At 57.9% G+C, this 12,343-nt stretch overlaps 3 protein-coding genes across 3 annotated transcripts; 2 read left to right on the forward strand and 1 right to left on the reverse strand.

Annotated features, from left to right (window-relative positions):
• Positions 1-1,239: 1,239 nt before the first annotated feature.
• BJ171DRAFT_263822 (uncharacterized protein) lies at positions 1,240-4,193 on the reverse strand. The gene is made up of 3 exons (XM_053106784.1): positions 3,642-4,193; positions 2,694-3,392; positions 1,240-2,562 (listed from the first exon to the last, which is right to left on the reverse strand). The coding sequence occupies exons 1-3, from the start codon at positions 4,044-4,046 to the stop codon at positions 1,429-1,431; spliced, it is 2,238 nt and encodes a 745-aa protein (XP_052962425.1). The 5' UTR covers positions 4,047-4,193; the 3' UTR covers positions 1,240-1,428.
• A 1,455-nt stretch (positions 4,194-5,648) lies between these two features.
• On the forward strand, positions 5,649-7,745 carry BJ171DRAFT_464350 (uncharacterized protein). The gene is made up of 3 exons (XM_053108543.1): positions 5,649-6,566; positions 6,795-7,321; positions 7,699-7,745. Exons 1-3 carry the CDS (start codon positions 5,758-5,760, stop codon positions 7,710-7,712), a joined length of 1,350 nt encoding a protein of 449 aa, XP_052962426.1. The 5' UTR covers positions 5,649-5,757; the 3' UTR covers positions 7,713-7,745.
• Positions 7,746-8,608: 863 nt separating this feature from the next.
• On the forward strand, positions 8,609-10,777 carry BJ171DRAFT_527157 (uncharacterized protein; the record flags this gene model as incomplete). Its single annotated transcript, XM_053112683.1, has 5 exons — positions 8,609-8,937; positions 8,978-9,243; positions 9,490-10,334; positions 10,415-10,574; positions 10,614-10,777. The coding sequence occupies 5 exons, from the start codon at positions 8,609-8,611 to the stop codon at positions 10,676-10,678; spliced, it is 1,665 nt and encodes a 554-aa protein (XP_052962427.1). The 3' UTR covers positions 10,679-10,777.
• Between the last annotated feature and the right edge of the window lie 1,566 nt (positions 10,778-12,343).

Below are 12,343 nucleotides of genomic sequence, written 5' to 3' on the forward strand. Positions count from 1 at the left end.
GCTCATCGAGGAGGGGAGAACTGGGTCGAATGGGACCTGAGCGACGGGTGCTACTGTCTGAGGAGGTTCGCAAAGGGCTTGTGGGTGAGAAGCACATGGGAATGGCTGTTGGGATATAGCCAGATGCTGACCCTCGGGCAGCGAGTGAGTCGCCTGGGTGCTCAATACGCCGGCCACATCGGTCGAGTCGGGGTGGAGAGAATCTGGGTCGTCAGCAACCCTATCGTCTGGGCCGGGGTTGGCAGTTGTCCCAGGGCAGTCCGGGCTGCTGGCAACACGTGCGAGGCGAGCAAGATTCGCAAGCTCAGCCCTCCTCTGGGTTGCCTTGGCCGTTTTGAGTTGATATAACTCAAACAAAAATGAATTTAACCCAACCAAACTCCGTGAGCAAATAGCGAGACCAATTTCCGACAGATTCACGGAGTTTGAGGTTCGCATGAGAAAAATTGAAGAAATTATTGGAGATGGGCCAAGGGCACAAACTGTCAATGTTACACTTTACTCAGGGGAAATGGGACACCTGCCCACAACCCATTCGTCAGCGTTGTATGCGATGGAATGCGTCTAACTATGTCATAAGAAATGTAATAGATTACTTTGGCAGCCTCCGAGTGAAGACCACCGGTCGCTCTCCGGTCTCCACAGTCGACCTGCACACTGGTCTCGGATTGCCAGCGGTGCATGGTGCTCTTGGACAGACTGAAGATGGTGGCGACCTTGCGCAAGCTGCGGAACAGCGAGTAGCATCGCAGTGCAGCAATGCGGAAATCGAGGGTGCTGTGTTTGGCCATGATCGCAATGAGTGGGTGGGTGTATTCAGGTCCCAGAAAAACCCACTATGATGGCTCAAAACGGGGTGTCCCATTTCGTTTTGGAAACGCTGTAAAGCGTCGCGCACCATAGGCCTTGGCTCAAGAAGCTTCGGGTGCATATCGACTTCCACCTTGGCAAGAAGGCCCGTCACCATCGCTTCACAGGCCACAAGAGGCGCCAAGTGGCGGTTGACAGGATGTGCAAGGCCGTCCTGAAGCACTCCCCGATACGGACCGATGTGGTGATCGCCTTTGGCAATGCGTCATGGCGACAGGGCAAGGGCTATGCATCCAGCCCTCGGAGGCAGCGCTTTGCTCGGTACTTTGAGCAATTCAAACCCCACCGTCGCCACCCACGTCGCCCTTCATATGACTAAGCTTGACGGAACCTCATCACATGGTACATGTTCACGGAAGCGGCTGTGGTTTCCTTTTTTCTGGATAGAGTGGACACCTGGTATCTGATGGTCTCGGCTTTATTGATTACTCTCGATGGACATTTGATCCATATTTCCTTGGCGCTGTCAACACGACGCGGCGGCTTGGCTGTTCATATCGACTCACGAAATCCGTTGTCTTCAATTACGAGCCGTATTGTTACTATCGTCTGGGGATATTAAGGCTCGCTTGCTGTTTCAATAGCAAGCTCCGATTGGAGTAGCTCGAGCTGAAGTTGCTGCTGCTGGAGTTTAGATATCGACTGATGCTTTGAGGCTCTTGAAGCGGTTTCCATCGCCTCACCAACTACAGGATTCTGAGCAAGCATTTGGCGGATAGCTTCCCCACCGTGCGCTACCCCGCCATTAAGCGAGTTCGTTAGGTTGGTTAGGCCATTGGGTATTTGCGGGCTCCTCATTCGCCGACTGGCGGGATTTTCATCAACCGTGTTCAAGATCGATGTCGAAACAAGGACTTGTCGGGCAGGGGCTTTGATGCTCTGGCGTCGCACGGGAGGGGATGAACTGATACCGAGCGCTGAAAAATCGGCACCGGGCGGTGAGCCGATCAAGCCAGAGAAATAATCACCGCCCCCCTTTGTCGAAGGCCGTCGGGATATCGGTCTTGCCGAACGAGAGCCTTGTCGCGCTAAATTGATGCCCTCGAAGGAAGTTGAAGACGAGACGGTCGGAGAGGAAGGTGCCTGTATCGCAATCGGAACTGCCGCCGATGGCCGTGGGGTCCCTTGAGCCCGCATTGAGCTGGCACGACCAAGTACTGGCGATAAATATGAGGCTTCGGGCTGTGTCGTGCCGTTTGTCTGTCGATCCCAGCTCGTGTTTGAAGGTGCCAGGGGATCACCGCTCGAAGGGCGAAGTCGATCGCCGCTTGAGGAACTGCTCGGGCGGGCAGTTGGTGTTGTTGATGCCGAGTAGCCAGAATCCCGTGCACTACCATTGCGGAAGCGCTCGAGCAGCTGCTCCAACTGCTCCTTCCACTGGCGGTACTGCTCCTGGGAGCGAAGCTTGAGAACAAACATTTCGCTGTCCCGCTCGTCTCTCCAAAACACTTTGATCCTGCTTGCATCACTCCGAGAAACATCCTGGACCACTTGGATACAGCTGATGTACACGAGGCCGACCAAAACCAAGGCCGCTTCCTCGCGCTGACCGACTCGAATTTTGCGCCCAGGGTTATCACGGAATCCCAGAAGGGCATTGTGGAAGAGATACAGACTGGCTGTTTCATCGACTCCCTCGATAAAGATTCGATTATGGAGCAGAAGCTCGCCCAAGTCGCTGAGTTGCAATCCCTGAAAGCGATAATCAAATTTGAATGCGCTCTCATGAGAAGGGTGCTTTTTAGAGGTGCTCGGATGACAAGAAAGGATGCGCTGTCAAAACATGGCAAGAAAGGGCGCGCTGTCAAGACAATCGTGCCTACCTTCCAGTCGTCGACGAGCTCAACCAACTCTGTCTTGATGTGCTGAAGCTCTTGTTGACGCTTGATCTCGTTCACTTCCTCGGCAACCTTTGTGACGGATTCATAGCCCTCATTCAACTCAGAGAGATACAAATAGGAGCTGCTCTCGGAGAGCTTGTACAGCTCCTTGAGCAGGAGCGGATAGCGGCATATGCGCTGGATAGGCTTGATCAAGTAGGACTGGATATCTTGAAGGGACGTAAATGTTTCGTGGGGCAGCTTGGAGAGCGCTGGTATTTCCTCCATGAGGGTATTTGAGGCAAAGTCAAAGTTTGAGCAGTAGGTGCCATAGAATTGAGAAAAGTGTCCCGCATTTTGGATGAACACAAGACCGATACGATGCTCGTCACCGAGCGCGATCGTTGTCTCCATCCACATTAGGATGCGCCGCTGGAAATCCAAGAGATCAATCAGGTTGCCAAAGAGGATGTGAGCCGTGTCTTTGGAGATGACGTTCTTTGACAATAGGCTCTCGCGGTAGCCGACCAGGGTCTCGAGCTGCGCGATATAGACCCGCTCGGTCTGCAGAATCTCGTAGATGATTTTAGAGCGGTTGTCAGATAAATCGGCATCCAAGGATTGAAACGGCAGCGGACAGGGTGGAGGCAGCAAGCCTCGATTCTTGAGCATAGACAATAGGATATCGACTGTCCGGAGAATCTGAATCGGATGGAATGAATGTAAGGTATCAACACTGATGCGACCGGTGTGCAATGGCGGCGAGTTCACATGGCGAGCAAGCAATAGGCATGGAGTTGCCCGGATCAGGAGAGTCGAAGCTTGCGGTTGGGGGAGCGGACGGGGAGCAGAATAACAGCTTGCAAAGGCTGCTGATCAGAGGATTTGCTGGCAGCAAACCACGGCTGCCCAGATCAGCGGCTGGCAATCTACCCAACTATGATGACGAACCTTAACAAGAACATTGGTGTCGTCCTTGAATATATCCGAGACGGCGAAGAGATCACCATCGCTCAAGCCAAGGGTGATGCATGCGACCAGAAAAGCGTAGACCATTTTCTTGCATGCATTCTGGCTTCCGAGCTCGGCGAGGGGAGGAACGACTATCTTGGGCTGGACTTCGGGAAAATAGTTGGCGAGGATGCACAGCGGACTGCCGAAGCGCAGGAACGGCCAGAGGATGTGGATGGGATTGACAATGTTCAAGGTGCCGTCCCCAAAGGTCTGTGCCAGGCCCGCAGGGAACAGGAGTGGCTGTAAAGGGGCAAAGGCGTAGAGTTGCTCGATGGTGGCAACAGATTGTTTGTAGAGCGAAGTGGTTTGAGGCAGGCCCAGGGGGCCAGGCTGGACAGACATGGCAGCGACAACAGCGAAGGCGCTCTACGTTGGTAGAAGAGTCGGGTCAAAGTGGCAAAGACGGTGAGCGAGGGAGGGTTGGAAGTCAAGACGAAGGGCGAGGGGAAGCGGGAGGCGAGACCCAACGTGCCGAGCAAGCAGCAGGAGAAGGGCCAGATGGGGAGGCCAGGTGTCGGTTGAGGGGGGCGGAGAGGACGGGCAAAAACGCAAAGAGAGCAAATTTGGGAGGGACACTGTGGAACGGCCAGCAGTGTCTGGTGGTGGGCGGGGGATGAGCGGCGAAAGGAGCCACCTTCAAGGATGAGACTCGAGAAGCACATTTGCTGCCGTAAGCGGGTGGTGTGGAGGAGCCGGCGAGGAGGGGTGGTGGTGGCCGATGGATAGGTGGACGACGCACAGGGGGTCTGGTGGGGGAACGACGCACACCATGAGGGGGGGGGACGGACAACGTATCCCGACTGCTGCAGTGAGGGTGTGGATGTGGATGTGGATGTGGATGTGGATGTGGATGTGGATGTGGATGTGGATGTGGATGTGGATGTGGATGTGGATGTGGATGTGGATGTGGATGTGGATGTGGATGTGGATGTGGATGTGGATGTGGATGTGGATGTGGATGGTGTGTCGGGGGTCTCCCGATTCGTGATCTCCAATCGGACACTCAAAATGCAATCCTCCATCCGAGCTGCAAGCCGACTCGCTGCTCGGGTCCTTTCTCCAACACCCACGACCCGCGCGCCCGTTGGTGGTCGATGGGCCCAACGGAAACCGCAGCGCCGGATCTGCTGTCGATCGGTCTGCTCGCACATTGCCCAGGATGGAATGCCAGCCGCCCAAGCGCGATCATGTCGGAGAGCGGGCGGCTGGAAGCACGGTGCCATCGTGACCGCCAGCCGTGGCCCGCACAAGCATGGAAAGACCACGAAGGCAACGCCACAAGGGCAGCGAAAGGAAAGCTTCAGGAGAGTGGCCAGGAAACGAGAGGGCGATGCTGTGTGGGGCTGGAGGAAAAGACCATGTTCGACCGTGCGGCATGCCTGGGTGCTGCTGAATCCTGGATGCTGAATCCTGGATGCTGAATCCTGCGTGCTGGATGCTGGATGCTGGATGCAGCCAGGCATTGCAAACAGCCGGTCGCAGCATCACTTTCCATATCCGGTACGGAGGTCGCACAGGGCATCGCGCGGCCCACAGGGTCTGCTGCATCTCCGTTCATTTGATCGACGCGCGGCGCGGCTGTCCCTGTGCGCCAAGCGCGCGTGCCCTGTGGGACAAGGCTGCAGAAAACGCGAGGACGCGCTGGACCTCAAACAGCGCGGGCAGCCCGAAGCAGCGCTTGACAACACACCACACAGCGGAGCGCAATACAACATGCAGCGCGCACAGCACAATACTCCACACCACACAGCACTCGACAATACAACACAGCACGCGCCTCGCTGCGTGGCCCCAAACAGCGCCTTGTTGCCTTGGCCCCCAACCCACCCAGCCCTTCTTCCCACACACAAGCCTCCTCCCCTTGCCCTTTCAGTCCCCAGCCTCCTGCTGCCTCATTACCCCGCACCGGCAGCCAACGGCCACTCTCCTGCTTTCTCTCCCGCGGCTCCCATCCTTCCGGGCTCACTTGCCTCCCCATTCCGACGGGCCTGGTGTATTCTCGCCCCCTCGCGGTCTTTACTCCCGTCTCCCAAGTCGCTGCGTCCTGCCCAAGATGTGCTTCGTCTTGGACTCCAACTCCATCTGTGGCCCCGACTTCAACGGGTACCAGTTCTACAGCACCGATCAGTACGCCAACAGCGCCGACTTCAACACCTACGTCTCGGCCCTCGTTGTCAGCGTCCAGAACGTCACCACCAGCTTCGTCGGCACGAGAGCGTGTCTGCCTGCCGTCTCCCAGTCCATCTCGAACCAGCTGAGATACCAGCTCTCGTCCTTCTGTGGCCGAGTTGCCTATCTTTCTTACAACGGCTCGAACGCCTGTCCCCAGACGAAATCCCCCCCGCCATTCCTCTGTCCGGACCAGTGCAAGTTTGCCTACACCACTCTGACCACCGTCTACAACGATGTCAGTGTCTGCCCAGCCACCACCAGCAGCTCGGCGATGCAGTCCCGCAACCAGAGCATCAACAACGTCATCGAGTACTGCAACAACGCCCTCACCCTCCAGACATCCAACCCTTCCGTGCAGTGCTATGCCGGCGCCCCTCTCGAGGTCAGCAACAGCGATTGTGGCTTCAGAGATCAATCCAGCCGAATTGCTGGCTGCCAGCTCATCCCCAACGATCCCTGCTGTATGGCCCTCAACGGCAACAACAACACAAACAACGGCAACACTTCCGGAGGCAGCCCCATCGGCATCATCGTCGGCTCCATCCTCGGCGTCCTTGCCCTTGTCGGCATCGTGGTGGCCGTCTGGATCGTCCGCCGCCGGCGTCTGCAAAAGGCCTACAACTACCAGACCGACTACACTCAGCATCAGACCTATGCCTCCACTGGCAACTCGAACAACAACATTCCAATGTACGCCCAGCGCCGAGATGTCCCGCCTCCCCAAGCACAGCCTCATATGGAGCAGCAACCTCCCGCCCAAGCCAACAAGGCCGTCAACCATCTGAGCTATGCCCCCAATGAAAACCAATTCGTCTCCACCCCTCCTGAGCGCCAGAAGGCATACCCAGTGCCCAGCGCCATGGCTGCCAAGACCCCCAGCCAGCAAGCTCCGCCTGCCACCCAGCAGCATTCCCAGAGTGCACCCCTCAAGTCGGCTCTCTCTTCTCGTTCCCAGCAACCAGACAGCCTCTCTGTACTCACATCCGTGGGCGCTGCTGCTGTTGCCCAGGCTCCTCCGGCCTCTAAAGCTGCACCCGGGGCTGCCGCTGCCTCCATCGAGCTCTCTCAAGCGATTCCTGGGGCCACTGCTGCCCAGAATGTCATGCGAGTCGTGCACCCCTATGCTCCCACTCTCGCCGACGAGCTCGAGCTCGAAGTCGGCCATGATGTGATTGTGATTCGATCCTTTGATGATGGCTGGGCTCTCGGACTGGTGCCCACCACTGGCAAGCAGGGCGCTTTCCCCCTCGTCTGCGTGGCCCGGCCTGAAGATGTGGTCGCCTTTGAGCTCGCCAACGGTGGCCAGCGGTTCTCGACCGCCACCTCGAGCGACATCCAGTTCAACAAGCGTATGTCGTCTCAGATCATCTCGGCCGAGGACATTGAGGCAGTCGCCAAGATGGTTGTCCAGCAGCGCTCGACGATGATCAATGCCAACGGCGAAGGTAAAGCCCAGAGCCCATTCGCAACGCCGTTTGATGAGTAGACCCTCAGGCTTTAACTTGTGCCACTCGGCCTGTGCAGCGATGGGGTGCAGCAAACACCCGTCTGCCTGTTCGGTGGTGTCGGAAGGCTGACACCCACGACATACGGGACTCTGAGTCTAACCCGGCCTTTTGTCGTCGGCCCCGCGCGCAAAACTTGGATGGCCGTAACTGAGTCGCCGACCTTCTTTCTTCTTCCATCCTCGTCCCGTAACGTGTCCCTATCTGTGGTCTGACATCTGTTGTCAATATTCACTCATTCCCCCCCCCAACTACTCTGGTCGTGTCCTCTATCCCTGTATGCTTGTATGTCTGTCTTTGGCTTGTCACCGTTTTAGTGCGGCTCCAATAAACAACGGGGGCACCCCGGTTTTTTGAGCATTGACCGATTTTGTTTCGTTGCCCAGAGCCGGTGCATCCTTACCACAACCATTTGGCCAACCCCAGGATGCGATCCACGCTCCTGGAACAGTGTGTCCCGAGATGAACCAGCCGATGCAGTCGCGGCCCTGCACGCCCCTCCCCGCAGCCAGATCGTATCACCAGGGATGCTCGGTGCTTCTGTCCCGACTTGGACGTGTGGTTACACCGCTCGACAGAGCAAGGAAAAGCGGAAAGGCTGCCGAAGCCTCGCCAAGCAGCCCGAGCCCCTGCCAGCACCGTCACTGTCGTGCGGGCTGGTCTGCGCTGTTTCTCATCCTCTCGAATCATATCGCATCGCACCACATCGCATCGCATCGCATCATCGCATTGCATGCCCTGGACTGCAGTTCTCCCCAGTGCCCCGCCCGACCCGCTGCAACATTCTCTCCCAGCCCGCTGTGGCTGTGCATCCCCGAGCGCGTGAAGGCGCGTGCCGCCCTCTCCCGGCTTGTGGCCATGCACGGGTCCTTGTCGCACAGTGCTTTTGACTGTGTCGCCGAGGCCGGCTGACCCCAGGACGCGCCTGCAACCCAGCCGGCCTTGCCCCTTTCTTGCACGAACCCAACTCTCTTGCTCTTGGTCGGCGCTGCTTCCTCGGGCTTGACGAGCCTTGGCCCTCTCCATCGCTGCCTCTGTCGCCCCTGCTTCGTCTGCGTCGGTGCCCACTGGCTCGGCGCTCTCACTCGGGCCCCTCACCACTGTTCCGCGCCAAAAGACCCAGAGCTGGTCTGCTCCGAACATCTGCGCTCCGGGCTCGACTCCGAGATTCCATCCATCCTTTCCCATTTTTGTTCCTCCCTTCCCTTCCCAGCACCAATCGGCTCAATGGCTGTCGCTCACTACTTCCTTAGATATGCAATTGCAGCCGCGCTCTTCGCCGTTGCCGCCGATGCCTTCTGCCAGACCCCGGGCGCCTGCTTCCCGCTCGCCGCCAACAACATCTGCGGCTCTAGCTTTGTCGGCTATGGCATCAACAGTCTCTACTTTGACGAGTTCCCGGCCACGGGCGTCAACACCGACACCTTCAACCAGGTCATGATCCAGCGCTACGAAACCATCAGCGTCGTCGCCGACAACTTCATCTCCAACAAGGGCTGCTCGGCCTCGGCCTCGTCCTTCATCTCCCAAAACTTCCGCTACCAGCTCTCGTTCTGGTTGCAGCGTCATCATCCGCGACAACATCATGCAGAGCAGCTGCTCGTGCCCGCCTCCGGCCGGCAGCCCCGTCCACGGCCCGGCCCTGTGCACGGCCCAGTGCCAGATTGCCACTGCGAGCGTCCAGTCGCTCCTCAACGACCCGACCACTTGTCCTGCCACCTCCAACACGACGCAGTCGCAGGGCCGGACCACGACCCTGGGCACCTTCCAGACGTACTGCTCGACGACGGCCCCGGCGGACCTGGCGACGCCGAATGGCGGGCCGTGCTATGCAGGCGTGGACCAAGACGTCCAGTTCTGTGGTGAGTTGGCTGCACAAGCAGCTCGATCGTCAAGGATGCAGGTGTGTGCGGGCAATGCCAGCGGACATGTCCGTGTGTGTCCATGCACATGTCCATGTGCGTCGATGCATATCTGCATATTGAGCTGGAGTGCGCTCGCTTGGTGATCCCACCACCTCCGGCGCGAGCACGGCCGAGCACGGCCAGGCACGATGGCAGTGGTCTTGACCAGTTTTGCCAAACTGACCACCTCGGTTGTTTCTCCAGGCTTCCTCGATGCCACGGACATGGCCAACGGATGTAGCTCGCTACCGAATGACCCCCTGCTGTGCTTCCCGAGTTTCAGGCCATCCGACAAACGGCACCGGCGGTCACCACATCGGCACCAACCACACCATCGCCCTCAGTCCCCAACGGAACCCAAGCAACATTGGTTTAATCTGCGGGGTCATTGTCGGCGCCCTCGTATTGCTCGGAGTCATTGTCGGGTTCTTGGTCCAGAAACGGTCGCCGAGCCTCCCGAGACCCGATGTATGTGCAACATCCACCGAGAGCCTAACATACAGCAGTACTTGCAAGATCAACGACACAAGCAAGACATGGAAGCCAGCGGCACGTATTCCTCTCCAAGAGGTCGACTATTCCGAAATCGAATGGCCACCAATGGCCTCAATGACTCGCTTCGATCTCCCCTTCCAACTGCCTCTATGCATAATTCCTCTCCTGCTTCTGGAAAGCAGTCCCCGTATGTTCGACCCACCCGAGAGTACACGCCTACTCCTCCACCCCCGCCGCTCCCCCCAAAGATGAGGTCCCCAGCCCCGCAAGCTACGGATTCCGGATCACCAGGCCCGCCGCCCCAAGGACCCGGTCTCCAACTCAAGCTGCCCCAACAGCGGTATCGACCGAGCCGCCGCCCCAATCATCAAGCTGCCCGGGCCCGTCCAGCAGCGGTCGCACGAGAGCTTCCCCCGCCTGCTGCTAAACCTTACACAGCTCCACCTCCGGTCCGGATCGGCCCAGGTCGCGATTCGCCACAGCATCCCGAGCCGACTGTGGTGAAGGTGGTTCACCCATATGTCCCCAGCATCAGCGACGAGCTGGCTCTGAGTGTCGATCAGGAATGTAATCGTGATCCGCTCCTACGATGATGGCTGGGCCATGGGCCTCATCCCCAACACCGGCAAGCAAGGGCGTCTTCCCTCTCATCTGCACACTCCCTCCCGAGGACTATGCCGCGCTTCCTCCAAAACTCGGTGACCGAGCGGGCTCGTACAGTTCCCTGGGCGAGCTGAGCCGTCCTGACCAAATCTCATCGCGGCATGTCATCGCGTCTGTTGACGATGAGGATCGTCTAATGCTATAGCATATTCAGGACGAAAACGGCATAGCGCCCATCCGTGCTCCCTTCACATCCAGCCACTGCATGAGCTCGGTGATGGGTAGGCCCCAGTGAGCAAGCCGTGAGATTGTTTCCCGTCCTGGTGTTAATCGCGTTGCTGATGGTTTGGGAAGCATACACTTTATTCAGAAAAAACGGGACAATATAGCCGTTCCATGAACATGTAGTATGTGCTGTGCTTGCGTTCACGCAAAGCCACAAGAAATAAAACAGATCACTTTGGCAGCCTCCGAGTGAAGACCGCCGGTCGCTCTCCGGTCTCCACAATCGACCTGCATACTGTGATCATGTTGCGCGCCTGCAATTGACGTCGCGATTCCACACGTCCGGCAGCTGGGATTCTTGCAGCTCCTGACAAAGTGGGAATTCGCAAACACTGGGCGCATCGAGTCCTTCCACCGAACTGGCTCCAGGCACTTGGAGCACACTTGCGAGGTGTTGAACTCGTTCGTCGAGACTACCTTGACGCTTCCATGATGGTGATTGGGACGGCGTCGGTGGTGCTCGAATTGCTCAAAGTACTGAGCAAAAACCGCTGCCTCCGAGGGCGGATGCATAGCCCTAGTACATGCGATGCAGCACACCAGAGTGGTGATGGCAAATGCCACCGAGACAGATACTTGTGCTTCATGTGATTGCGCTGGCGAAGCGGAGCACCCTTCGGTGAGTATCCGTAGAGAGGGAAAATGGATCCTGATCCCGTCTCGTCGACAAAAACGCCGTCGTGGGTCGATGGAGCGGACCTGGTCCCTGAACTGTGCCACTCGCTCATCCAGTCGCTTGGACTTGTAGAGGTGTGTTGCCCTCTTGTGTGAGAGACCTGCTCGGTGGATGGCAGTGTGGCAGAGTGAGAGTGATACTTTCCTCTGGAGGATGGACTCGAGCTTGCATCGCAACACAGGACCAGTCTGGAACGGGTCCTGTTCAATCAGGGTGCGGATGACTGGACATGCCTGCTCGAAGAAAGTGGATCTGCGAGCTGGGACCCGGGATGGGTCATCCAGCTTGCATCCTCGGTGCCATCGATGGATGGTGCTCTTGGATACACTGAATATGGAGGCGACCTTACGCAGGCTATGGATGAGGGCGTAGCATCGCAATGCGGCGGTGCGAAAGTCGGATGTGTGGCGAATGGTCATGGCCAGCGCGCGATCACATTGGGAAGCATAATATTGAATACACCCCGGCCGATCTCCTGTGGCGACGATCGACCGGCAAACCGACATCATGTTTCGCGAGACATTGATGTTGCACTTCGCAGTGTAGTGCATGCATTCGACCCTCAGGGCAGCGCCATGTCGAGATGGTGTGGTCAAGCGAGTTGCTCGCCATGTGTTCCGGGCGTGGTCGTCTCCGGTGACCGAAGGTGTATTCAGGATCCGAAATGGTGACGGCCCTGAGCCGATCGCCTTGATACCTTCCGAGTGACGACCGTGGGCCGCTCTCTGGTCTCCACAATCGCAAGGCAGCGATGCAAAAGCCTAGTGCGCGGTGGATGGCCATGGCCGCTGACGTTGTCGTCCATCGCAGGTGGCAGTCGACGATGGGGCTCAAGCCGGGGTGTCAGATGGCGAGAGACCCATTGCCAGCGCCTGGATGCGCTCAAGACGAGTCTGGACGAGTTTCAGGGTCCCGTTGACGACGAACAGGCGCTTACGGGCGAGACTCAGCCGAGCCACGGCCGGTTCTAGCGCAGGCGGATTTGCATCAGAGAGAAAA

Source organism: Polychytrium aggregatum (assembly GCF_025602895.1).
Source record: "Polychytrium aggregatum strain JEL109 chromosome Unknown BJ171scaffold_61, whole genome shotgun sequence".
Lineage (NCBI taxonomy): Eukaryota > Fungi > Chytridiomycota > Chytridiomycetes > Polychytriales > Polychytrium > Polychytrium aggregatum.

What these genes read in the sequence shown, in the direction of transcription:
- BJ171DRAFT_263822 (XM_053106784.1), bottom strand. Translation starts at nt 4,046, where the DNA reads ATGTCTGTCCAGCCTGGCCCCCTGGGCCTGCCTCAAACCACTTCGCTC. An exon ending in ACACCAATGTTCTTGTTAAG is followed by an intron (nt 3,393 to 3,641) that starts GTTCGTCATCAT and finishes CATCCGATTCAG; the next exon opens with ATTCTCCGGACAGTCGATAT. An exon ending in AGCTCGTCGACGACTGGAAG is followed by an intron (nt 2,563 to 2,693) that starts GTAGGCACGATT and finishes TATCGCTTTCAG; the next exon opens with GGATTGCAACTCAGCGACTT.
- BJ171DRAFT_464350 (XM_053108543.1), top strand. Translation starts at nt 5,758, where the DNA reads ATGTGCTTCGTCTTGGACTCCAACTCCATCTGTGGCCCCGACTTCAAC. An exon ending in TCGAACAACAACATTCCAAT is followed by an intron (nt 6,567 to 6,794) that starts GTACGCCCAGCG and finishes GCATTCCCAGAG; the next exon opens with TGCACCCCTCAAGTCGGCTC.